The sequence below is a fragment of the Ylistrum balloti genome, unplaced genomic scaffold (genome assembly GCF_031769215.1).
Source record: "Ylistrum balloti isolate Yb309-2 unplaced genomic scaffold, AGI_CSIRO_Ybal_v1 Utg370504, whole genome shotgun sequence".
Taxonomy (NCBI): domain Eukaryota; kingdom Metazoa; phylum Mollusca; class Bivalvia; order Pectinida; family Pectinidae; genus Ylistrum; species Ylistrum balloti.
The window spans coordinates 355,263-381,186 of NW_026782326.1; the positions used below are offsets into that span (position 1 = coordinate 355,263).

At 38.4% G+C, this 25,924-nt stretch overlaps 2 protein-coding genes across 2 annotated transcripts in view; one reads left to right on the plus strand and one right to left on the minus strand.

Moving 5' to 3' along the window:
* LOC132555566 (techylectin-5A-like) overlaps nucleotides 1-13,258 on the plus strand; it is a 28,825-nt gene extending 15,567 nt beyond the window's left edge. Inside the window, exons 3-5 of the mRNA XM_060219916.1 lie at nucleotides 7,199-7,318; nucleotides 7,564-7,701; nucleotides 10,263-13,258. Coding sequence (XP_060075899.1) covers nucleotides 7,199-7,318; nucleotides 7,564-7,701; nucleotides 10,263-10,702 — 698 coding nt within the window. The 3' untranslated portion in view covers nucleotides 10,703-13,258. The remainder of the gene's footprint in view (nucleotides 1-7,198; nucleotides 7,319-7,563; nucleotides 7,702-10,262) is intronic.
* On the minus strand, nucleotides 8,708-9,670 carry LOC132555536 (uncharacterized). Its single transcript, XM_060219884.1, has 2 exons — nucleotides 9,010-9,670; nucleotides 8,708-8,793 (listed from the first exon to the last, which is right to left on the minus strand). Exons 1-2 carry the CDS (start codon nucleotides 9,668-9,670, stop codon nucleotides 8,708-8,710), a joined length of 747 nt encoding a protein of 248 aa, XP_060075867.1.
* Nucleotides 13,259-25,924: the final 12,666 nt, after the last annotated feature.

Here is a 25,924-nt window from a genome sequence, read left to right on the forward strand (position 1 = left end):
ACATGATTTAATCCGGACTGCCTGCCTTGTTTCATTGAGACTTTCATTATATAACAGTCCGGTGTCCCATACTATGTCATGGACCAACTCGGCTACACTTGGCTGGTGTACCTTGTGTGATGATTAAGAAGACGTGACAGGGCATTACGCCAGTCCAGTTAGTGTAACGCAAACGAAAAACATTTACGTTAGTTAAATTGAATAATTATCTCACGCTTTTGACTAAATAATTTTCTCACGCTGTGAAATCTTCGATTGTTACATAAGAGATATTGCTAAGGATAAAAACGGATATATGTTACATATGGTCTTTAAGCACGGGATCTCACTTATTTCCTTCCTTAGACGAAACTTATTTGATTTGTAAGTTTACGTGATTGTGTGTGTGTGTTTGCTTATATTAGTTGAAACACGTGATATAATACACGACGACCTGTTTCAGAATGCCAAAATTTGACGTAACACGTGCTAAACGGTTGTACCAACTGGCAATATTTGAAACAATTTTTTCCATCACCTTTTTTCATTTAGACATAAAGACTAAACTCTTTCGTGGCTTTTATTAGATGACTTTCCATAATAACGTTACTAATAAGAGATCCCGTGCATAAAGCAAAAAAGGAGATTCAAGTATTTCTAATGCTGTGAAGCGTGTCGTTGAAACAAAATTGTGATAATAAACACACTCGGCTCCAGCTCGCGGATGTTTTTGGTATAATACCTAACCAAAGTTAATCTTCCTGACAGAAAACAGTTAAGATAAAGACTTGGTTGGACCATTATGTATCCAATACGGTTGTTCGAAATCTAGGTCCGATTCACGTTTATTGATTTTGGCGGGAAATATGTATTTCCCACGAGGAAATATTATGGTATCGGAAACCGTTAGCAGACGTTCCCAACAGTATGACAGTATCTGTTTCACTAACCGATAGTTTTATTTTCGTGGCAATTCATCGTGATTGATGGTTGAGTATGTCTGAAGAATTCCAGTGAGGACACTTTGGACTTTGGGTCGATGTCTCATACTGGTGAATACCTTTCTAATTAATTAATTGTCATTTTCACATATTGTGTCTACTTGAGTGAGTATTGGTATGCAGTCGTCCTGCACAATCTTTAATATATTCCAGAATCCCCCTGCTCCTACACGTGCACTCACCTCATGAAATCCTCTCACAATCATGCTCAGCACGCGCTGTCTAGCGGCGGGGCTTTGTTTACTTTCGTTCAAAGGCTGCAGTCGCGCCCTCTCTATTCGGCCTCGGGTTGTTTTTCTTACGATTGCCTGCGGAGGAGCTTTCGGCTGTAGCCTTTTCCCCTGTGCTCTCATTACACATGAATATTGAGGCTGTTATTTATTATAAGACTTCTGTAAGTAAATACACAGCTCTTCAGTCGATCAGTTTTGACAAAGAGCGAATTAGCCTTAATGCGCGAGAGGTTTATACTATTTATGCCGGACTGTCAGTTTCGGGTCATACGGTGCGAACTGTTACTGTAGGCCGGAGTAATGACGTCACAGTTACCTAGCCACTTGAGTGAAACGAAATTGTAAAAATATGTGTTGTAGAATCATATCATCGTATTTACCTTGTAAGTTGCCTTCACCGACCAGACTTACCGACACTCGATTGTACTTATAACATGACATAATCGTATATTTACGACGTTTTCTTTTTCCGGGGAAATTGGAGGGGAAATAGTAACTCTACAGTGTAATCAAAGACAAGTGTACGTGCATAAAACATTTTTTCCCTTTTGAATATGGTTGTAAACGGGCCTGTGATTTAGGAAGGGACGTAACTCAAATTTAAGTATATCGCTCTGTATGGGTTTAAACATCCATTTCAAAATTCAATGTCTGAGTTATTTCCCTTTTGGTTGGTTTTACCCATTGTTTATACTTACTTGCGAATAGTTATATATCATAAATACCAACCCAGGTGTTTGACCAAGCGGAAAGATAAAACAATGCTGGCGGTTGCAAGGGAGATAACCCAACTCAACAGAGCAAGGACGAAGGAGACCAGAGGTAGAAGATGCAGAAGCCCTGAGTGGAGAGGGACTGGCTGATTTACCGATAACACGTTAATCCTAATCTTAACTGCATAATACGCACTGCCATTTATTGTGTGTCTATGTCATTCGATTTAAATAGAGATTAGGATTGAAGAATTAGGTACAAAATCTGGTATATGTGGCATTTTAAATTAGAGAGCGGTAAACCCGTCTAAGGTTCACGTATCTACTGCTATATCATTCTAAAACAGTAAAACATGAACAAGATGTCCGGCGTGATATAATGTTATAGTAGTCTGACAGATACCTGTTCTATGACACATGTTCACTGACATGCAGACACGCGAGCATGTACATAGCATGCGTGTACTCCAATTAGTACAAAGTCTGCTGAACATAGCTGTGTAGTGACTCGGAGATACACACGGGGCTGCAGCTTCCTTCCCCTTACAAGTTTTCTTACGATCTGTTTTCATGACTCCGTACAAGTAGTCACAATGTAACGACAAGTGACCTATACTTTGGACCTAGTACTTGTTATTTTCCCACGACTCCTCCCATACTCGAAGACACAGAAACCCGTGGACGATGATGAGGTCTTGCTCATTACCAACATAGTTGTGGTTTGGGGCTCTGTGGATTTCCATACTTCTTGTGTGCGCTATCTTGTTCCAGTCCACTGTGACTCACCAGGTTAGATTAGATGAATAGTATTTTTCAAGATCATAATTAACTCATACATAGAAAAGGCCGTGAAATGTACCCAGGAGATGGACTGGTATCGGTACAGTGTTGATAAAACACGATATCGGTGACGAGGTTGACGAAATGACATAACCTCGATCCAGGAGGTTTGATTATATATATATACCCACTGGTATCACAAGAACGAGGTTGATCGCATTGAAACCAGGTTTGGTTCCCTCGGGAGGAAATCGGGACGAGGTTGACTGTTATCATGTGTGATGTTACCACGTGGGGGTAATGTCACATAAGTCACGATCCAGGTGGGGTAGTGTTCGAGAAGCAAATGGGGCGGAACAGGTATTTCATTATTACAACTCAAACATCAAAAGCGCTGCAATAAGACTTTTAGGTAAATAATGAAACACCCCCAGACCGCAACACATGTGGCTGAGCGTCAGCAATTATACAATTAAGTCTTATTGGAAAACACAACTGTGTTTGTTTCCATATTAGTAAACGCATGGAAAGTAACAGGTGCACTACCACATCGTCGTGATTAACGGATCTGATGATATATGCATGTACACGTAACTGTTACATTCGGTATAATCAGGTGTATCTCATGTCTTCATAGAGGTATTTCCCTCGTCTGAACTACAATAAAAACTCTCTGCTAAAAACATAATAGAACAAAGAGTAAGAAAACGGTGACAGATTGGGTACGCCAGCTATGCTGAATATGCTAGTATACAACTCCGTCACTAGACATATCTCACATTTCTTCCTGAAATCCTAAAGTTTGTTTAAAAGTAACTAGAATCATAATTTCTGATATCATTTTTTATGTTTATTTATCTCGTAATTGATAATTTTGAAGATACAAACTTCAGACAAGACAACTGAAAAGTGTGTTTGATATGACATGAAATAGAACACTGGTGTTGTATTGCATCCCGTGCAGACAACATTCTTATATACATTCTACAGTGTGGTAAATCGCTAGAGAATGTCATGAGAACAAGACAAAATATTTGCTGAACAAACCACCTTGTTGTACCAGGATTGTATCGTCTGATGTCATCGTCTGTTGTTCCCATCATCGGCGGGAGTAAAACTCCCTGTGGTCACTGAACCGTACCCGGCGGCAGATACTCGGAGTGCTGTAAAGTTCTTTGCCATCATATATCGTTTCCTATTTTTTATCAGCAGAACAGCAGGGCAAGATAACGGCGAACGAGCACAGAACTCACTCTCATCATCAATCGTGATCATCATCAGCATGGCCGTGCGTGCACCGGAAGTAATTCATCTTGTAACAGAGGTCACTAACGTGCCTTTAGAGAATCCCGATACATTACGAGTGACATTCCATCCACCTATTGTTATGTAACACAATGAAACATCAAAAGACAAAGTGAACTTACGGACGAGGTTTACCAACAACTTCGCAAGGCCGCCATTGTGTCGACGTTGAAGAGCATGTGTCTATGCTAACTAACCGTGATATACAAAACTGACGACAACCGGAATATCAATGAAACTTTATTATTATCTTCTTCAAAGGAAATTAATATCATTTTTGTCAGTGAACTGATGATATTTACATAACCTATGCTTTAAGCATTTTCACTCATAAAATCGAACAATTCTGCAATTACAAACCCTACACTATATACATACAGCTTTATGATGGGTTTAATGAGACACGTGTTACTTGTATTGATGATGATAAGTCCAACAAGAATGATAAGGTTTTATCAGGAACGTCGCATCAATTTCATCTTCTTGTGCAATGTACGTGCACAAGACCCTGATGTTACACACGTCGAAAAAAGTAATCTGGCGACCTTGCCGACCTTTCAAGCGGTTTTTTTTAACCACAAGGTATTCATATTTCACCATTAATCATCGGGACCTAATTATCTAAACATAAATAACATCAGCGTCTGTTTTATTCACTATATTTATCGGCACGTTACGCTCCATTCCGTCAATGATCCCACGTGGTTTGAAAGCCTAGTCCTCTTGTAGTATTACGGAACAAATGTCGGATGAATTCTGAAATCATATTTGAAAAATAAATGTCATAATGTGGTTTGGTTTTTATGAAATGTTTAATGTTTAACGTAATTGATTTTGAAAGTTGGACTCTATAGAACGTTATTTTTATTAACGGGAACGTTTCATGTAAGGTGACTGTACTGCTAACAGGTGGTCCATGGTAGCAGATTACGTGTTACAGTGACTGGGTAGATAACGACAACGAGGCCGACAACTAGGCGAGATTTATTGTCGTCATGACATGATATTTCATTCACATATGTATCGGGGTCAAAGGTCGAATAAACAGATTTATTTTGTTGATTTATTTCCGTGTGCCGTTCTGAACCGACCTGAAACATTTGTTTCTATTCATATGAATTTTGGAAAAATTGATATCTGATATTTTTTTCATCAAAATAAACGTAGTCTTTATACTTATAAATGGGTATATAGATTGTAACATGCTAACCATAGCAATTACTACAGAAATAGAACCAGGGATGAAAGATGGAATAATCACCCACATGGTAAAACGAGATAAGTCCCAGCGCCTAGATAGGCTGGCGGGAAAGGTTACGAATCGTTTACAGCGACTCCTTCAACTTCGACACGTTTCAGATCTATATCAAACATAATATTTCCAGTATAATATATACAAAAGTCTGATTTTTTATACCTGTTATGAACTTGACCAAACTAACTCAATAAAAACCATGGCCGTATTGTGCTGTCAGTCTTTGAAATACATCGTATGTTAACAGTTTTTCTATCCGATCAACTTGGTCGTTGATATCTTTTGATTTTTGTCTATTTACCTTCACGAGCTCGTGAACTTGTCATCGTATCGTTTCTAAACCGTTCTCTAATGCTGAATAATGAGAGACAAAGGGAGATAACTTCCTATTTAATGCAATATGATGGTATATTTCAGATACATTATTGATTATTTCGCTTTATTAACGAAACTGTAAAAATAATGACATCGAATGAATTAATTATCCGTGGGTGCATGTTCCTAAAGACACCAGTACATTACAGTAAAATCTGGCCAGGCACCCTAAACAACATCTGTTCCGTCTATTACCATCTCCCCTAGTCTCTGGCCAAGTTCCAGTCGCCTTCTTCACAACTCAATTACTATGGAGTTGCTTGGTTCTCGGCTTGCCAGATCCACAAGTTGTTTATTTCTTCTTGTCTGTGATCATCTAACATTAGCATGTGTCAACGTGATGGAATAGCCGCTCTGGGTTATTGTGGTGCTTGTTGTCGGAGTAAAGCTAGTCTGGGTTGTTTGAGTTCTTGTTCCCGGTATGTTTTCGTGGTATAAACTAACTTGATTGTTTAGACACTCTGTCAATGTATAGAAATCAACGGATATTGCACCGGCGTCTAAAGAAAGTATGTCAATGTGCAATGTGCTACGATGCACGTAGTCGCCAAGAAAACCAGACAAGCATGGCAGTTCACATCCTTTTGTTCTTTACTTAACGAAAGAGCAATATTAGTATCATTGTACAAACGTATGGTTGTATGTAACGTACGACATGATGCGTTTTCATTCGGCGTAGTTAGAAACAGTTAATAGTTCCATGGCTTAAAACGGTAAATTTCCAGTCTTATCAGCAATGTCAGAGAAATGAATGGATCAAGTAGCATCACTATTCATATACAACGATGCTTAATACAATTTTTGTGGGACTTCTCGAAGAAAAAAAAACGAAAAAAGGAGAAAAAGAAGGAAAAGCCCACTGCGTCAGTGCAACAAACGCCAAGCAATATAAGAAGGTGTTAAGTTTATGATTTGCGGTAACATTAACGTCGTCGTGCATCTTTATCCAAATATAAACACTCGTAAAACGGCGGGGTATCCACAGCTCTGATAAAGATGGAGTACACTTATAAAAATGGAACTATTCCTCCCACACTTCACAGAAAAAAAGTTCTAACACGTTTTACTAGTCTGCAGTAACAATTGGTTAATGTATGCCAATTAAAATCCGAATATCTTAAGTATTACGGGTCACCGTTAACTTCTGTTCTCAGAGGACAATATCGATATCACAGGCTCAAACAGATACACTTGTCAAATGACGTGGCCTGACATCTTAAGGAAACGGTATTTACACTTTCTCTCCAATATTGTCACGATAATATAATAAATACTATTGTCATAAGATATAATGCATTTTATATTTAGGTGCATTTTAATGTAATCGTTTCCATGGTTACATCGCTGTGTGTTTAAAACAGGAATCGTCAAAACCATTGTTTCCAGTTGACAGAACCAACAAAAGTATGCGTTGAGTCTGTGACGCGGTTTAGGTAATTTACAACATCGAAACCACGTGTTGACAACTAGTGTGGTAGTTTAAAGTTGTAAACAACGTTTGTGTTGTCATGACGTCTACAGGAGGTTACTATAGTAACCATTTTTAATTTGTTACAGATTGTCATGACGTTTACCAAAGTGGTAGCCTTCGTTACGAGGGAGACTACAATATAATGATCCAACCAGAAAGAGCCCCTGCCCCATTCATGGCGCCTTGTAAGGCCAGAGAAGGTGGCGGTAAGTGTCTTGCATAAGAACAGTTTACTTTAAATCCTTTATCGATAAAGAGTTGTATTTCATTATCAGATTCGAGGGGTTCCTCCCCTGTTGTGTAATATGCTTTCATTTCTAGCTCGTCAGATGACAACCCGTACAGGATGGACTCCAAACGTATCTATTCTCGATATACAGAGCTTTGTACTGGTTTTCGCCAAGTTGACATTAATTTCTCCTTTGACCTTTCCAATGCTCTATCCTTACAGGCTGGACAGTGTTACAGCGCCGCCTGGACGGATCTGTAGACTTCTACCGGAACTGGACAGAGTACAAAAACGGGTTCGGGAGTTTATCTGGCGAGTTTTGGATTGGAAATGACAATATTTATCGTCTATGTAGCCAAGGTGAGTGTTCAGAAAAATATTTTAATAGAAATAGCTTATATATAATATACTATACATACATACATACATACATATATATATATATATACATCACTCCCGTTTAAATAGGTTGAGATACAAACACAAACCCAACTCATTGATCCATCGGTAATTTAAAAACAAAAGCTTTCAAGTACTCAGAGCTCCATTATGATATGTTCAATCATCACAGTCACAAGAGTGTAACCAAATACGTTAAAACCTTTAATTTGACAGATAACCGAAGGTAAAATTACCAAACAGTCAATTTTCTTGAGCAATACTGTTTGTTTACCTGTGCAACACTATGCATATAATGTCGATTATCAGGAAAGTACAACCGACTTCCGGTACACAGATCTAAAATAATCCCGGCCTCCACGAAACCCTGACCCGGAAAAGAAGAAACAGCAACATTTTCTATCCTAAATGTAGATAACAAGTAGGCGCGACTAGTCGATACCTCTCTGTTGATTCATCTGTGGAAACATTGGTAACTCTCCATCAGATGGAACATTTAAGCTAAACGATCTTAATACCTATATTCTGTAAAACGTGAACAAGTCTGACTCTACATTACTAACAACATTCTTAATAACACTTAAATACAACATCTAATACAAATATAACTCCATAGAACATATTACATAATTCTTAAACAAATCTCGTTAATTTATAATTCCCGAAATGATGAATTTGGAGCGTTTGCTTATTTATGGATACAAACTAATAGACCTATGTCTATAACGTGGTGAGATCGCTGTATCTTCTGTAACAATTGGCAAGATAAACACCCTCTTTACATTTCTTACTTATAAATACTTATCTACAAAGATTATGTAAGTTTATGTTTTCTTTGGAGTATGTAACACCTCTAGCTCTTGATAGTTTTTAGAAAACCTGCTGTCTAATATCCTTAAAGGCCAAGTGCTTTCTTGATTAAGAAATCGTTGGTTTGTGATTTCGGCGCAGGTTATCTCCCCTGGGTTTATCTGTAAGTGTTATCGTGTTCTCGTGTAGCTTGTATGTCCCTTTTCCCATACTTTACATTAAACTTGTAAACACGACCGTCTTCTGAAATAAGAATTAAAAAGAAACATAAGGAATAATCTTATACATCTTATCAGTTTTAGGGATATTATGAGTCTTGTTTTTTAGGTTACAGTAAATTCAAGATCGAATGAATATGAAATATCTGCAATGGGTTTGCGTATTTAAAATTGCTTCTTCTTTTAGAAATAATTCTGAATAAGTTGAAATATACATGATATTTCAATTCTAATTACTTACTTTGATCCATATAATGCCCCTGAAAATGACGAGGTTTATCCTGCATTCCGCGTTCTCTCTTGTCTAGGAAAGGGGTAGAGGGTTCCGCATGCTGAATATTCGATTTCCTGTTCGCCACAGGCGTTTGTCTTTTGGCTGAATATGCAGTCAAAGATGGCGCTGATCCAAATTGGCGAAAGTCAGTTGCTATGGTCTGTCTGTATTTGCCCTGTGGATTTTTTTCCGTTGGATTGGGTGCACTGTAAGGCATCCTTGCTCGAATTGGTGAATGCACGGCAAAAGGAGGGGCAGTGCGCGTAACATTGTTTTCCCAGTCGTCATCGTCCTCCCCAATAACCCCAAGTCCCGAGTACTGATCAAAGTCACGGTGTGCCCTCTGACGACCGTTGCCACTGCTTGCTGTCCAAGGGTAGGTAAACACATAGTGTTGGGCAGGCTGGATATGTCTGTGTTCCACGTGTGGACATTTTATATGGTCATATAACATAGAGGGGATCGTCTTCTGACTGGTGCGCGGGAAACACCTACAAATGTTGGGGTCAAGGTCATCGTCGTACACACTGTTACCGTCATCATCTAGTTTAAGGATGTTCAGCTCTACCCGGTTCCGGTTTGTATCCCGAAAGGAATCCGGAACACCTCGGTAGCGACTAGTATACATAACTGTAACATCTGTCTCACATTATGTACCTGTAACAAACAAAACATCGTATTTACTTAAATTATTTTCCTTTAAAGGTCTAACGTAACCTGTTTGTTTCATCGTACTCGTCAATGAGCGCCATTATTCACAATGTGACTAGACACGGAATGGTGACGCACGAGCGTGTCACACTATCGGGTACATTACTTAAATACCGTTCACACTGCATTTTAAATTGGTTCCTGTGTTGGAGCATTGTTGGGCACAAACAAGTTTCATTACACGATTCTAGTACTTTTTGACTTGTGTACCCGGTCTCTCAGTGATTAATGAGTCAACACCACGGCTCTAGCTGTATAGCTGTAGGAGTGACATTGTTGACTTGGCCAATTCATGTTACGAAAGTTAAATAAAACACTTGACAGTTAGCGATACAGAATGGAGTTAAAATCTCTCTACATTTCACGTAAATATTGCTCCTTGTATTTGCTTGGATGGCGGTTTTATTCTCACCCTCTCTCGACACCCCTGAACTCCCTTAAAAAAAGTTTGTAGGTCGACTGAACAGTTTAACTTTTGCATATAAAATGTTTGTTTACATGTGTTTCAGGTAAATTTAAACTCCGAGTGGAAATTGAACAGTGGAACGGAAGCAGGTACTATGCTATCTATGACTACTTCCGGATTGAAGACGAGTCGGATGACTACAGGCTGCACGTGAGCGGTTACCATGGTACTGCTGGCGACTCGATGACGTCACACCGAGAGAACCACAATGGTGTTCGGTTTAGTACGTACGACACTGACAATGACCTTCGTCCGTTTGACAACTGTGCCATGCATTACCGGGGAGGCTGGTGGTACAACGACTGTTTTGATTCTAACCTCAATGGACGATACTATCAGAAAGGCTTTCATAACAACTACTTTAGACAAAATGGCATACACTGGAACAGCCTACACAAATATTCCTCGCTCAAGACCGCCCAGATGATGGTCATGCCCGCGTCAGACTTTATTGCACACAATAAGGTATCACCAGGTGCATGAATCACGTGACGTCAGCTCCTCCAGCTAGTCATTAGCAGCGCAGTCATCTCGTGATGCATTTGCACGTTTACCTCTGACGTGGAGATTGCGGGAAAATTGCAACAGACTCAATAAACATGTAGATATTACATATAACTGGTTGTGAGAAAGAGACTGTTGCGCTGATCCAAATAATGAGCATGCGCAGATCTTAAGAAACTGTAGAATACTCAAATAAGTGATTGTTTGCGCGATATGTGATACTTGGAAGTCTAGCTTCCTGTTAGTCTTGCGTTTCTTTCCTGGATATGCATTCTTCCGGTTTACAAAAACAGGCCTGTACTGACTTCCTTATTCAAGTGGCTGGTTAAATTTTCACAAAATGACAATGTTTGTGACTTCCGGCCTCGTATTTTATCTTCCATTAACATATATAACCAATAACGTCCATTTGTGGAACAGGAATATCATCAAGGTGCTAACTACATACCAATGGGCTATTTATTGTGTCCGTGGTGTATTACTACGCAGACCCAATTACACACACTTCCTGTGTCGGTGTGGTGCCAGTGTCATAAAGTGGGAGGAACATGGTGCTGTACAAAAACTTAACACATCTTTTCACGCAGACGTGTGTATTAATGGTTCCGTGCGGAGTCACAGTGACCTACTTAAATGTGTGATAACACGTGACAGCAATTATAATGCTTTGGTGTGGTGACATGTGTCGTTTAAACTCTAACCATGGACGATTGGGAAATGACGTGATGTGACCGTTTCTGTGGTATAGATATGTATGTAGCTATGAAAAATGAAATGGCATTGATTTCAAGTTATTAAGTAATCGCCGTCACTCAGACGTTTTATTTAATGATCACGTGGTCTCGTCTGTCTCTTCCGTATCGATTCATTGTATATTTTGAATATTGGATGTAAATATGTGACTGTTGATAACGAAGATGTACCCTGAACTACAGTATATGTAAGGGTGAATATATATAAGTAATGATAAAGATATTATTTATTGTTGGTATAATGTAAATTCATATGTTAATGTTTTCACTGCCTAACAGAACTTGTCACCAGCCCTAACTCTGTCCAAGTTCCTGTATTGAACCTCTAAACGTGTTTATGAAAAAAAGTGGACCAAAAGTTCATTATCTGTAAATTTTAATAAGACATAAGATATCACCTCTGTCTTACAATTAGTCTATCCTGTATTCGCGTGATGTGAACATTAATTGAATGAATGTAAGAGTACACGGCCCTGTGGATTTATCAGTATAACTTTAACCATAGAGTCCCCTCAGCTGCTGGTTCCTCAGGTACCGGACGTTCGAGATCATGTTTTATTGTCTGTACAAAGTTTACTATGATTTCTCTTATACGTCAAAGGTATGTACCAGTGGTAGATTAATATCGCTCTGAACTTTGGTCGGCAGTGCGGATTCTGTCTTTATCTTTACTGCTCCTGTTTAAGTCGGTAAACATGAGCCCAGCTTTCATGTTCTAAAGGAGGTACTATTTTCGGTGGATTTTTAGAATTAAGACGCTGAACTATTGTCAGTATTACAAAGGCTTATCTAGGTCAAAATGTATATAATTTCTCCATTTTGTTGTGCTCATTTTCTTATTAAGGCGATCATATATCAGTGAACAATATCTCAATGACGGAGGGAAGACAGGTTTCATGTCTGACAAGTACCAGATAGATACACATTTGTGTATATATGTGTGTGTAACATGCAAGCCTTCTCGTTCTGTTTCACTATTTCCATTCATTTTTCGTGTAATATCATTTATCGTTAATTTATTTCTAAGCATTCTGATGATCACTGGTGTAACCTTTTGCACATGAAAAGCACAGTTTCTTATTCGAAAGCAAGAATAATAGAGTCGAAATGCGTTGATCCATATAATATTCTTAATACGGGAAAAAACTATCAATCCTATATTCTTCAACTGTATTAAAATCTATAGACAATTAACCAAGATACTTTGAAGACAGTAATTATCCGGAATAACGATTCTCATCCGGTGTTACTACCTTCCTTGTTACGTTTGTGACTAATTTTTAATTGTCTAGACCAAACTAGCTATCTACAACGCTAACGTTCGAATCAATGAAATCAAATGGTTCTGTATCCGGATTTAGTATGATGTAAACATGGTACCGTATCCGGATTTAGTATGATGTAAACATGGTACCGTATCCTGATTTAGTATGATGTAAACATGGTACCGTATTCGGATTTAGTATGATGTAAATACGGTACCGTATCCGGATTTAGTATGATGTAAATATGGTACCGTATCCGGATTTAGTATGATGTAAACATGGTACCGTATCCGGATTTAGTATGATGTAAATATGGTACCGTATCCGGATTTAGTATGATGTAAATATGGTACCGTATCCGGATTAACGTATTTTGACTAGATCCACAGATTGACATTGTTTACATGTACAAAGATAAATGTGTTTTGTACATTTGTCTAGTGCTGTTACATCTAACACAAAATACAAATAAACTTGTGTTTAAGATAGTTAAAACAGAAATAAAAATGTGATGTACATTCATGTGTTTATCATGTATTTTACACGCCATGGTTATATTAACCGAAAGAAATGCCGCCACTCCAAATAAGACTCGTGTTATCAAGATTTATGAAATGGAACAACATCGAAACGAACAACAATTTTATTTAGATATTGAATATTTTGGGTCGATTTCATGAGGTGATGAATTGAGTTGTTCTTGAGACAAATGTAGTGAACTACAAAGCCTGAAAATGCTCTGTTAATATACAGGTATGCTATTTCAGTGAATTGTTCCCTCCCTTAATTAGTAGTAAGGTAATTCATTCACATCAGTACATCAGACTATGGCATTATTCAATCTCCAGACTTTCAAAATTAAGCTGTTGACAACACCTTATGATGAACTTGAAATTTCCCATCGTCCAAAATTCAATTTTCTAATGAACACAAAAAGCGCGACAAATCTTTTGAATTTGACGTTACTGTGCTACAGAATCACACAAAGAGCTGAAACATAATTAATTAAAATAATGGAAGTTGAACGAAAATCAGTAAAAATGTTGGTAACCTGTGTTCGGGATGTTTCACTTACAACAGTTGTCTGACAGTGATGACCTTTGACTTTGTGACAGTGCTCTGATAACTTGTAACAACCTGTATATGATGATAATGACGTAGCTAAGATCGTGTGACGGTGATGGCGTTTGGCCTTGTGACAGTAGGATAGTGGTTGTTTCAGTCACAACTAAATCACGTATGACGAGGTAACATTGTGATAAATATTAAATACAGAGTTTTTTCCCTCGACCGTCACCACCCTGGTACAAAATAGTCATAAAATATCGCACAGCGACAGAAAACTTCTCTTTAGCATGATCGGTTGATCGCCAGACTAGTAAGTCAGGGATCTCGGGTTCGATTCCTGTCGGAGGCATTATTATAAATAATGACTTCTGTTACAACTATTCATTGTATCAAGCCGTTAATAGAGAAAGATATGTTTTGTCGTCGCGATGCTTGATTTTATTTTTTTAAGTTTATAATACAAAGTGGATGAATTCCAAATATATTGACATAATGGTAATACTAAAACCGATATTGTCAGAATGACTGAAATTTTATTGGCAACGCCTCTCAGTAATTCTTGATTTGTAACATCCTAAAGCCTTTACACAAGACTCAGTGGTTACCTACACCTTTACAGACACGGACGTGAACTATTGACCATCATATGTTTATTAAACAGGCCAGTTTGTCCCCGACTGGTTGATAGTGTTGACTTCTCTCGGTCCAACATAATCATACTGATGTTATGGATGTGTCCCTGTACGCGCTAGTGACTGTATTGAGTGAGAAGAAACATTTTCTCACCACCCGGGTGTTTACAGAATCCCGGGGTTACACCAGCTGTCGTACAATGTACTCTGTATGGGAAAATTTGATAATTTCGTGAAATGGGCAATATTTTACCTAATTCACATAACAGCCATTTCCCTCGATAATGCTTAACATACTCATTACATTGCTGGCAGACTATGTTTCCTCGAGGACCATTTTGGCAGAGATGGAGAGAGAGGTGGAAGAAGAATGTGTTTGTGGAAATTCTCCATAATTTCATCCTGATGCTTAGGTCAGTTATACGTAAAGTGTCTAATTCATCACTATTATACAACCGTCTGCTGCGACCCCCATTTGTTACCGTCAAAACAGGTGACATTGGATTACCAGCTGATTACATGAGCGTCCCGGGATGATAGATCATCATTTAATGGTCTGGCACGCGATGCTGATGTCGGTGTATACCACATCAGGACATTAGTATGACCCTTTACCAGGGGCGCCCTCTATATCCGGTTGCGAGATAAAGTGGCCTGATAAATTTACACCGCGTCGAAGTTTTCAGTTGGACTTTTTGTTTGGTCGAATGTGCCTTATTCTTTGTATACAACTATTTCTTTTTGACTGGAGTTTCGTTTGAACCTAAAGCACCAAGAACTGTTATGTCCATTATTATAGTGTTCTTCATGTCTACATTCTATGAACTGCGACCGCCATGTTGGTACTGCAGACGTTAAATATAAGTACAAAGTATTATAAAATGTCCCTGTGGTGTAAAATGTGAAACATCTACATACACAGTTAGTGATCACAGCCACAAAAGGAATATCAATTCCACAAGTACACCCGTATTTGTTTGCAATATTTCAGGACCGAAACTGTTAAATAAGGCTTGATTGCAAATCCACATGTACTGACCAGAAACCCCAATCTTGCTGAAGACAAGGTTAAGAACTACAAATATATGTATATCATTCATTAAAGAGATAAAACCAACACGGTAGTTTTCAGGCCAAGCGGAAAATTCAGGGGATATTTTTATTGGTAACGTTATTATAACGCAATCGATAGTAACAGCAGTATATATTGATGACGTCATATTGTGTTACCATGTAGGAACCATGAAGGCCTACTGAGGTAGCAAAACTAATTGGAATCAGAAGTGTTTCCAATTTTATCAGTTTCTATATATGTACCGGACACTACGAATTTAACTTATATATTACTTAATGCGTACATATGCCATTGTTTACTACCACGTATAGATCGTATCGTCCTTCATTACGACTGTGATTGTGTTTCCTTATTACAATTTGAATCTTTACGACTGAACAGATACGGCTAAGATATCGTGATGGTTATCGCACTTTCAAATCTCCCCGTAATTTTTCCGCTTTTCAGTCGATCTTTACAGCACGAAGGAAGGAAACGCTCTCAACACGAGGTCGAAGGTGACATGATTGACACGATAAGACATCCTGACCTTCCATGACCTACGTTTTCTATATTTGTCCCTAATCATGAAAGTGACAAGACATGTTTTTCCATTTCTTTACTATGAATAACATCCCAGACCGTATCTAAGCCGATTGTATTGAATTAAGGAATCAGAAATCGAGCCGGGTGATCGGATCTAATATTGACCTAAAAACCTCAGGATCGAGGTCAAATTCTAACCCACATTTCCCAATGAGAGGTTTGATCTGACTGGTTAGTTTATAACAATAACAGCTGGAACCTGATTGGTTATTCAATATTGCTGAGATGGATTCAAATGTAGTATCCTAATAAATGATCTTTCGTCACTGAAGTACATCAAGTTGATAGCAACATAGTTAATGAAGTAGTTTAATTCGGACAGGTTTTTATCCAAACTATCATGTCTTGATAGGATCTATTTATAATAGAAAGTACATAGATCTGTGTAGGTTATATAGGTACATTTGTGTGGATGTTTGTCGAATTCACGGTGTCATGATGCGATAATGTCTGCCATGGCTGACTTTTTAAACGATAGTTAACAGTAAGTGATGGACCCAGCTACAAGAGGTTTATGTCCTGTTTAACACACACTGGGACATGATAATCCTTATATAAAAAAAACTGTATGAAGGATGAAATCACTGTACCTACTACATATCAAAACGTACTCCACCATACATTCTGCTTTATAATTCTTACACTTACTAATATCATCATTCTTTGCAACAATATAAAATTCATTTTTTTCCCCTCAATTTCCTTCGTAGAGTATTAGTTTTTTTAAAATGGTAAATATATATAGTTAGCAGAAAATTAATTTTCGTATATTTGGGAGAAATCTTCAAGCAGTCCGTTTGTGTTTATTACGTAATAACGGCGAGGGTCTACAGTCGAGCAAATTGGCTGAGAGCAAATAACCGCTAATTAAATAGCTTGATTTTCACTGGTAACAATGCGACTTGAGGAGAAAGAATGTGGGTGTTTGCAGACTTGATAAAAGCTGATGCAGAAAGCTTCAGAGTGTCTGGAATCATCAGTGATGTATCACAGGCAGACGTTTTAACACGTCCTTTTCCTTGTCCGAGACGCATTATGGTAATAACCACTCGTGTCGCGTGACGCACTACCACGTCATATTTCTACGGAAGTAATGACAGCTCTCTTAGCACAGCGCCGCCTCGCGGTGACAGGACGAGTAATTGCCCTTACCGTTGTTATTATACACTAGGAGGCGCTAAGTGTTTACTATACTTGCCCTACTCATCCGTTATGTGATGATTGCGTTGGAAATTGTTTTACAACACATTGTTAAAGGTTTTTAAAATCCATTTGTTTTTTTATATCCTGTTTTGTCTTATCGATTCGACATAACGTACCGTCAGACAGACATGCAATGTGTCAAATGATTGTTTTTTATGTCTTTTTTTACCATCTACACGATTTCCTCATCAAACAGAAGACTTTATCGACACGTATATCGACAAAAGCATTACTGTCTGTTTTTCATCATATAGCTCACAAAGTAATATTTGTTACAACCGCATTAAAAGTCTTGCGTTAATAAATCGTCATTATTGTTAATTCTGTCGACTAATGAAGTGGCACTGTATTGAGGTCTGTTGACTAACGAAGTGGCACTGTATTGAGGTCTGTTGACTAACGAAGTGGCACTGTATTTAGGTCTGTCGACTAACGAAGTGGCACTGTATTTAGGTCTGTTGACTAACGAAGTGGCACTGTAATGAAGTCTGTTGACTAACGAAGTGGCACTGTATTGAGGGCTGTTGACTAACGAAGTGGCACTGTATTGAGGTCTGTCGACTAACGAAGTGGCACTGTAATGAGGTCTGTTGACTAACGAAGTGGCACTGTATTGAGGTCTGTCGAATAACGAAGTGGCACAGTATTGAGGTCTGTTGACTAACGAAGTGGCACTGTATTTAGGTCTGTCGACTAACGAAGTGGCACTGTAATGAGGTCTGTTGACTAACGAAGTGGCATTGTATTGAGGTCTGTCGACTAACGAAGTGGCACTGTATTGAGGTCTTTCGACTAACGATGTGACATTGTGTTGAGTCCACACAATTGGTATGAGTCCAAATTAATGATTTGATAGTGTATTGAGTCCGCACTAACGATCTTGCACTATACCGTTTTGAGTCGATGTGACGCAGACGTGAGTCCGCACAAGCGATGTGACACAGACGTGAGTCCGCACAAGCGATGTGACACAGACCTGAGCCCGCACAAGCAATGTGATACAGACCTGAGTCCGCACAAGCGATGAGACACAGATCTGAGTCCGCACAAGCGATGTGACACAGATCTGAGTCCGCACAAGCGATGTGACACAGACCTGAGTCCGCACAAGCGATGTGACACTGTTTTGAGTTCGAATTAAAGATGCGAAAGAGTATTGAGTCCTTACAAACGGGGTTCGATTCCCGTAACGGGCGTGAAAAGAAAGGAGGTTACTTGTTCATCCATGTGGGTTTTCCCCGGGTACTCCGGTTTCAACCCATAGTAAAACGATTTACACGTTTCCATCAGGACTAGATAGAGGCATTTATACAAAGCAATTGTTGTAAAATAAATAAGGTTTATGAATTTATATTTAATCACCATAAGTTATATCAATATTTGTGCTGGTATACTTATGAGTCACGTGACTTTAAGTTATATTACAGTATCGATTACCATAGACAAATAAGATGTTTTGTAGTTTTCTCTGTGACAAAGATACAAAATATGGACTGGGCTGGAATAAAAGATGTCTGGAAATGTGCAAGTACGTTGTAGATAACACATTATACGGATACGGAACATAAATCAAGTAATTCATAACTGTTTGGTCTACTAAAATCTAAAACTATTATATAGCATACACTTACCTATCGACAGGTTGACTATCAGATACAGATATCTAACTCCAAATAACCACACAACATACTTCGGCCATGTTTAAAATCCTTATGAGACCTATGCCAATATTTTTGTGTGTAATTTATTCTTGAAGATATTGTACGTACATACGTAAATAGCTTTCTAATGAAATAGCGTCGGTTTCCGCTGTAAGGTTTCGTATAAAGGAACCAAAGGGTATAGCGAATAAACGCTGAAAGCATTATGAAACTTTTGAAATTCCCTTCAATAACTTTCCTCGGTGTTCTTTGTTAATTTTTGAATACCTATAGACATATGTATTCGTGAAATAAGAATTTAAACACCTCAGGCACGGCCAATGGTATGTTGAATATTATTCCAACTTGTGAAAAGGACGTTTAATTTGACGCCAGATCTGTAGATACAATGTACGTATACAAAGACATGTGTGAGTAAATAGCATATTAGTCCTGATTGATATCATACGAGACACTTCGTATCCTAAAAATACCACTATCGATTACCTACTTACCGTGTCAAATTAACCCCTGGATACACCACCCCGTCGTCACAGAGTAGGGACGGGGTAACGAGGGTCGGGGAGACGCGCGGACGGGGGAGGGGCAAATTCTCCTACCTCCCGTAGGTACTTAAGTAAAATATTGAAATTGAAGCTCTGTGTGGAAAAAAATTAAAGCATGTGATTTATTTTGATATCGCCTTTTGTATAGGTTGCTAAATACTCGCTATTTGTATCAATATTTTTTCTGTGTATACTAATATGTATATATATATATAAGATGTTTTGTAGTTTTCTCTGTGACAAAAATACAAAATATTACACACAAAAATATTGGCATAGGTCTCATAAGGATTTTAAACATGGCCGAAGTATGTTGTGTGGTTATTGGGAGTTATATATACATATATGTAACAGGTCAGAGGCTTGAAAAAACAAACGACTAGAATGGATTGAATATGGGTACAAAGTTTACAAACATCTTCAGTCTAATGTTAGAGTGTAATACCTGTATTAAATATAATATTACTGTGTAATACCTGTATTAAATATAATATTACTGTGTAATACCTGTATTAAATATAATATTACAGTGTAATACCTATATTAAATATAATATTACAGTGTAATACCTATATTAAATATAATATTACAGTGTAATACCTATATTAAATATAATATTCCAGTGTAATACCTATATTAAATATAATATTCCAGTGTAATACCTGTTCTGTCGGTGTCTTTGTTTCACTGGCGTAAAACCATGCCACTATCCATTTGACGAATATTTTAGGATGAAAGGTAAAAACACCGTGTCTATATCTAATGTTTACGTCTGGAGGTGTCAATATACATATATGTAGTCGATTGATCAAGTTTATGAACAGCCTCGAGGTTTCCGGGTCAAATAAATACCAATTATTAAAAATCTTAAGTAAAGGCAAACTACACACATCATACCTAACAAATTGTTGGCAATATACCAACTGTCTTATATGTAAACATAATAAAATATATTATAAAAATGTATCCAAACATACAAATACTCCAATAGTTACACTATTTACCAGTATACACTCCAATAGTTACACTATTTACCAGTATACATCCCAATAGTTACACTATTTACCAGTATACACTCCAATAGTTACACTATTTACCAGTATACATCCCAATAGTTACACTATTTACCAGTATACACTCCAATAGTTACACTGTTTACCATTATACACACCAATAGTTACACTATTTACCAGTATACATCCCAATAGTTACACTATTTACCAGTATACACTCCAATAGTTACACTATTTACCAGTATACACTCCAATAGTTACACTATTTTTACCAATAGTTACACTATTTACAGTATACACTCCAATAGTTACACTATTTACCAGTATACACACCAATAGTTACACTATTTACCAGTATACACTCCAATAGTTACACTATTTACACCAATAGTTACACTATTTACACTCCAATAGTTACACTATTTACCAGTATACACTCCAATAGTTACACTATTTACCAGTATACTCCAATAGTTACACTACATCCCAATAGTTACACTATTTACCAGTATACACTCCAATAGTTACACTATTTACCAGTATACACTCCAATAGTTACACTATTTACCAGTATACACTCCAATAGTTACACTATTTACCAGTATACACTCCAATAGTTACACTATTTACCAGTATACACTCCAATAGTTACACTATTTACCACTATACACACCAATAGTTACAGTATTTATTTGGTATTGGTCTATTGACGATGTCCTGTCAGTGTACAGACAGATCACACCATAAGATATTTCTTATTTGGATTAATGTCGTTTTACTTTCTCAATTTGTGACGTTATTTAATGTTAACTAACAAACATATATTCCTTGTGTCTAAACGACTTTGGTCCAATTAAGGTCAGAGTCAATTAAAACAATTACAGATTTATATCTGTTCTTTTTACTTCAGTAAAATTCTACCATATTCGATATGCCTACTGTCAATAATAAAACACTCTTCGACGGAAATTTTTACACGTGGTCATGGTAGTATGTTGCTGAAGGACCAGTTATGAAAGTTCCAAAATAAGGTTTGTATTGTATCATTTTTGGTACCGAGGAGTACCAAGAGTACATTTGGCAGGAGGGTGCTCATGTTACCAAAACACTGACCTTAGTTGGTGAAACAACGCCTAGAAATAGGACGAGGTTAGTTGGTCCCTTAAAAGGGGATCTAGTTTTTCTGGTATGAAGAAGATGTTCCTCAATTCCGGGATAAGAGATGCCAAACAATACGGGATTACGAAAACGTTGCATCATTTCAAGGATTTTGGAGGTATAACACTACTTCAGGGAGGAGAAAATTGTTGTAACAATAGACAGAAGTAATATGGACATCCGCCTGTTAGTAATCAAAATGGTTTTGCTACACTTCCGGAATGAATGGGGTATCGCTACTGAAAGATGACTTGGGACGCTGGAGCTATAACTGTACTTCCGGCACCACGAAGGTATTGATACACTTTCGGGATAAAGAGGGTTTTAATATACATCCGGACGGAGGAAGGTATTACTGTACTTCCAGTATCATGGAGGTATTGATACACTTCCGGGATAAAGAGGGTATTTCTATACATCCGGACGGAGGAAGGTATTACGGTACTTCCGGTACCACGGAGATATAGATACATCCGGGATAAAGAGGGTTTTACTATACATTCGGGCGGAGGAAGGCATTACTGTACTTCTTTCTGGAAGGAGGTATACCTACTTTTCAGAGGTTTAAGGAAAACAAATGTATGTCTACACGTCCGTGCGATTGGAGGTATTACAGCACCAAAGATATGAAGAATGTTACACTACTGGCACTGGGAGACACCCTGTTAGACTACTGACACTGGGAGACACTCTGTTACACTACTGACACTGGGAGACACTCTGTTACACTACTGACACTGGGGGACACACTGTTACACTACTGACGCTTGGGGACACTCTGTTACACTACTGACACTGGGAGACACTCTGTTACACTACTGACGCTTGGGGACACTCTGTTACACTACTGACACTGGGAGACACTCTGTTACACTACTGACACTGGGGGACACACTGTTACATTACTGACACTGGGGGACACTCTGTTACACTACTGACACTGGGGAACACACTATTACACTACTGACACTGGGGGACATTCTGGTACACTACTGACACTGGGAAACACTCTGTTACACTACTGACACTGGGGGACACACTGTTACATTACTGACACTGGGGGACACTCTGTTACACTACTGACACTGGGGAACACACTATTACACTACTGACACTGGGGGACATTCTGGTACACTACTGACACTGGGAAACACTCTGTTACACTACTGACACTGGGGGACACTCTGTTAAACTACTGACACTGGGGGACACTCTGTTACACTATTGACACCGAAGGACACACTGTTAGACTACTGACACTGGGAGACACTCTGTTACACTACTGAGACTGGGGGACACACTGTTACACTACTGACACTGGGGGACACACTGTTACATTACTGACACTGGGGGACACTCTGTTACACTACTGACACTGGGGAACACACTATTACACTACTGACACTGGGGGACATTCTGGTACACTACTGACACTGGGAAACACTCTGTTACACTACTGACACTGGGGGACACTCTGTTAAACTACTGACACTGGGGGACACTCTGTTACACTATTGACACCGAAGGACACACTGTTAGACTACTGACACTGGGAGACACTCTGTTACACTACTGAGACTGGGGGACACACTGTTACACTACTGACACTGGGGGACACACCGTTACACTACTGACACTGGGGGACACACTGTTAGACTACTGACACCGGGGGACACCCTGTTACACTACTGGCACTGGGGGACACTCTGTTAGACTACTGACACTGGGGGACACTCTGTTAGACTACTGACACTGGGGGACACTCTGTTAGACTACTGACACCGGGGGACACTCTGTTAGACTACTGACACTGGGGGACACTCTATTACACTAATGACACCGGGGGACACTCCTTGCGAGTGTTTCCTCTAAGATGCTGTTAATATTTTGATTCCATAACGAAATGATATTACAATACTAATAAATATAGGGGACGTTACCGTTCATATGAGTTGTATTGTGATTAAAAATGATACTTCACAACATTTGCGAAACAAGTTATATTAATTTATGTTAATTACTCTAGTTGTCCGGATGGAAGTGCTCGAAGGCTCTTATTGTAAGGAGAAACCGGAGTAACCCACGTGATCGGGCAGGCGACCACATCCTTTTTCACGCTCGCTTGGGAAATTTAAGCCTGTGACGGACGAGTGCCACCTGACCACCCAATGTATCAATACGCGAGTCTTGGTAAATCATAGCTGCAACAGAGCGAATTTATCTTTAGTTCGATATGTTCAGCCAGATGCCCTGGGTTCGAATCCTAGCGAAGGCATCGGGATGACTTATGACCTCTGTTGCTTTGGCGCCCTGGTAGAGACCCTGGAATAATACCTAGCGCTGTAAACCCTGGAAACTCAAGAACGAGTTATTTTTTGGAGAGTAAGTATGTAATTCTGTGAAATACTAGCCGCAATATTACCAATCGCTAGACAAAACTTCTTTTCAGCTCGATCGGTTGAGAGCCAGACTACTAAGTCAGAGATCCCCGCTTTGAATCCTAGGGAAAAGCATTGAAATAAAAATGTTATATATACAAATTTATTCTGATAATCCAAAGATCATTTTACTGTTTTCTTGTGTTCTTTTTTCCGCGTTGAATAATGATGAAAATACATTCCAAGTTGGAATGCTTCCAAGGAGGAACGCGTGACATTGAATAATATGTTTTGCTCATGAAAAGCGAAATTGCAGTAGGTAATTATTATGCCTCTGGATCGAAAGATCGGGGCATCTTGTTTTTGTGTTGTTTGTTTGTCTGTTGTAAACTTTAACCTTGCCAACAACCACTACATTGCAATAGGCAGGACCTTTCTTGTGTTACCAAAATATTTGACCAAGTGGTCTTTAACGTGACCTTTGACCTACATTTGAAGGTTAAAAACAAAATATCATTACCACAATGACGAGTGTTTCACAAAGTGTGCATGCATCACATGTCTTACACAGCACAGTTTTAATGTCCTAGTTCATAATTTTGTTGCAACCGGGGACATATTGTTTCATAAACGGATCTTGTTATTTCCATTTTTAATACATGTAAATATAAACTATTAGCCCCTTTTTCGTTGATGCTTTTCCCTGTTAATTTGTAATACATCAAAAACACTTTTCTGCCACCTGGTGGCTGTCTTCTAGTAATTCGAAATAGAAAGTAAGATACATTACGATAAAAGATCTCTATCTCTGATGCCCACGTGTGAATGTTCCCGACCACCATGTCTGTATTTGTTTAAGGTCGTCTAGAGTTGATGAGATAGCTGTAATTAGGTCCGGCATGTTTTCTATCCCCGAGAATCTCTAGCCGTATCCCTCCGACAGTGCCCTCTGCTTCGGTAATTAAAATTTATATAGACAAAACATTTAAACACAAGCAAGTATTTCATGATCTAAAGAGAGGGCAGGGCGTCATTATCTCCGACACAACTCCAGTAAACATATCGTTTACAGTTCTTCTTTCTTCTCCTCTATAGTCTATTATATGTAACACAAGTCGGTCTTTAACACATTTCGCCTGGCGACTTCGCAACAGGCTGTAGATAATTTCAAATATAGGAACCCAACCTAAAACACTGAATATGTCCCGCTAAAATGCTTTTAAACATAATATTGTCTAACCGCTGAATCTGATCGTGCCTTATGACGTTAAGTGTGCTAGGGGTGACAACTCCCGTAAGTTCAGTAGTTACGCGTGTTTCAACGAATCTCCTGTCAAGTAATTTGAAATTCCGAATTTCCATACTCTTGTTTCCTCGTCCCAAGTTTACTTAACGCTAGTGAACGTTTCTGTTACAAGCGATAACTTGTGATATTTCACACGAGTATAAGGATACAACAGACCAGTTCTCCAACCCCTCCTCTACCCCGGTGGTTCTATAACTGCCAAGACACAAATACAATAACAATACTTAAATGGAACTACACAAATCGAGAAAACGAAAGTAGTACCAAAATACTGGAATCCTATGTATCTTTCAACATTCCCGAGTGAGAATGCGACAATGCGAAAACACTACAGCCTTGCATTCTCGTTTTATCTCATCACAATAAACGAGAATATGAAAATCCGTTTTAATCTATACTGACCCAAACTCTGGCCACCATTTTTAGACCTCGCTATAGAACAATCTCATTTATCATATGAAAAAAAATACATAAAAAATGATTAATTAAATTCCTTTTTTAATGAAATCAATTGTTTCAACAAATTTGATGTCCGTAGATTTTCAACATCCTCGGATGAA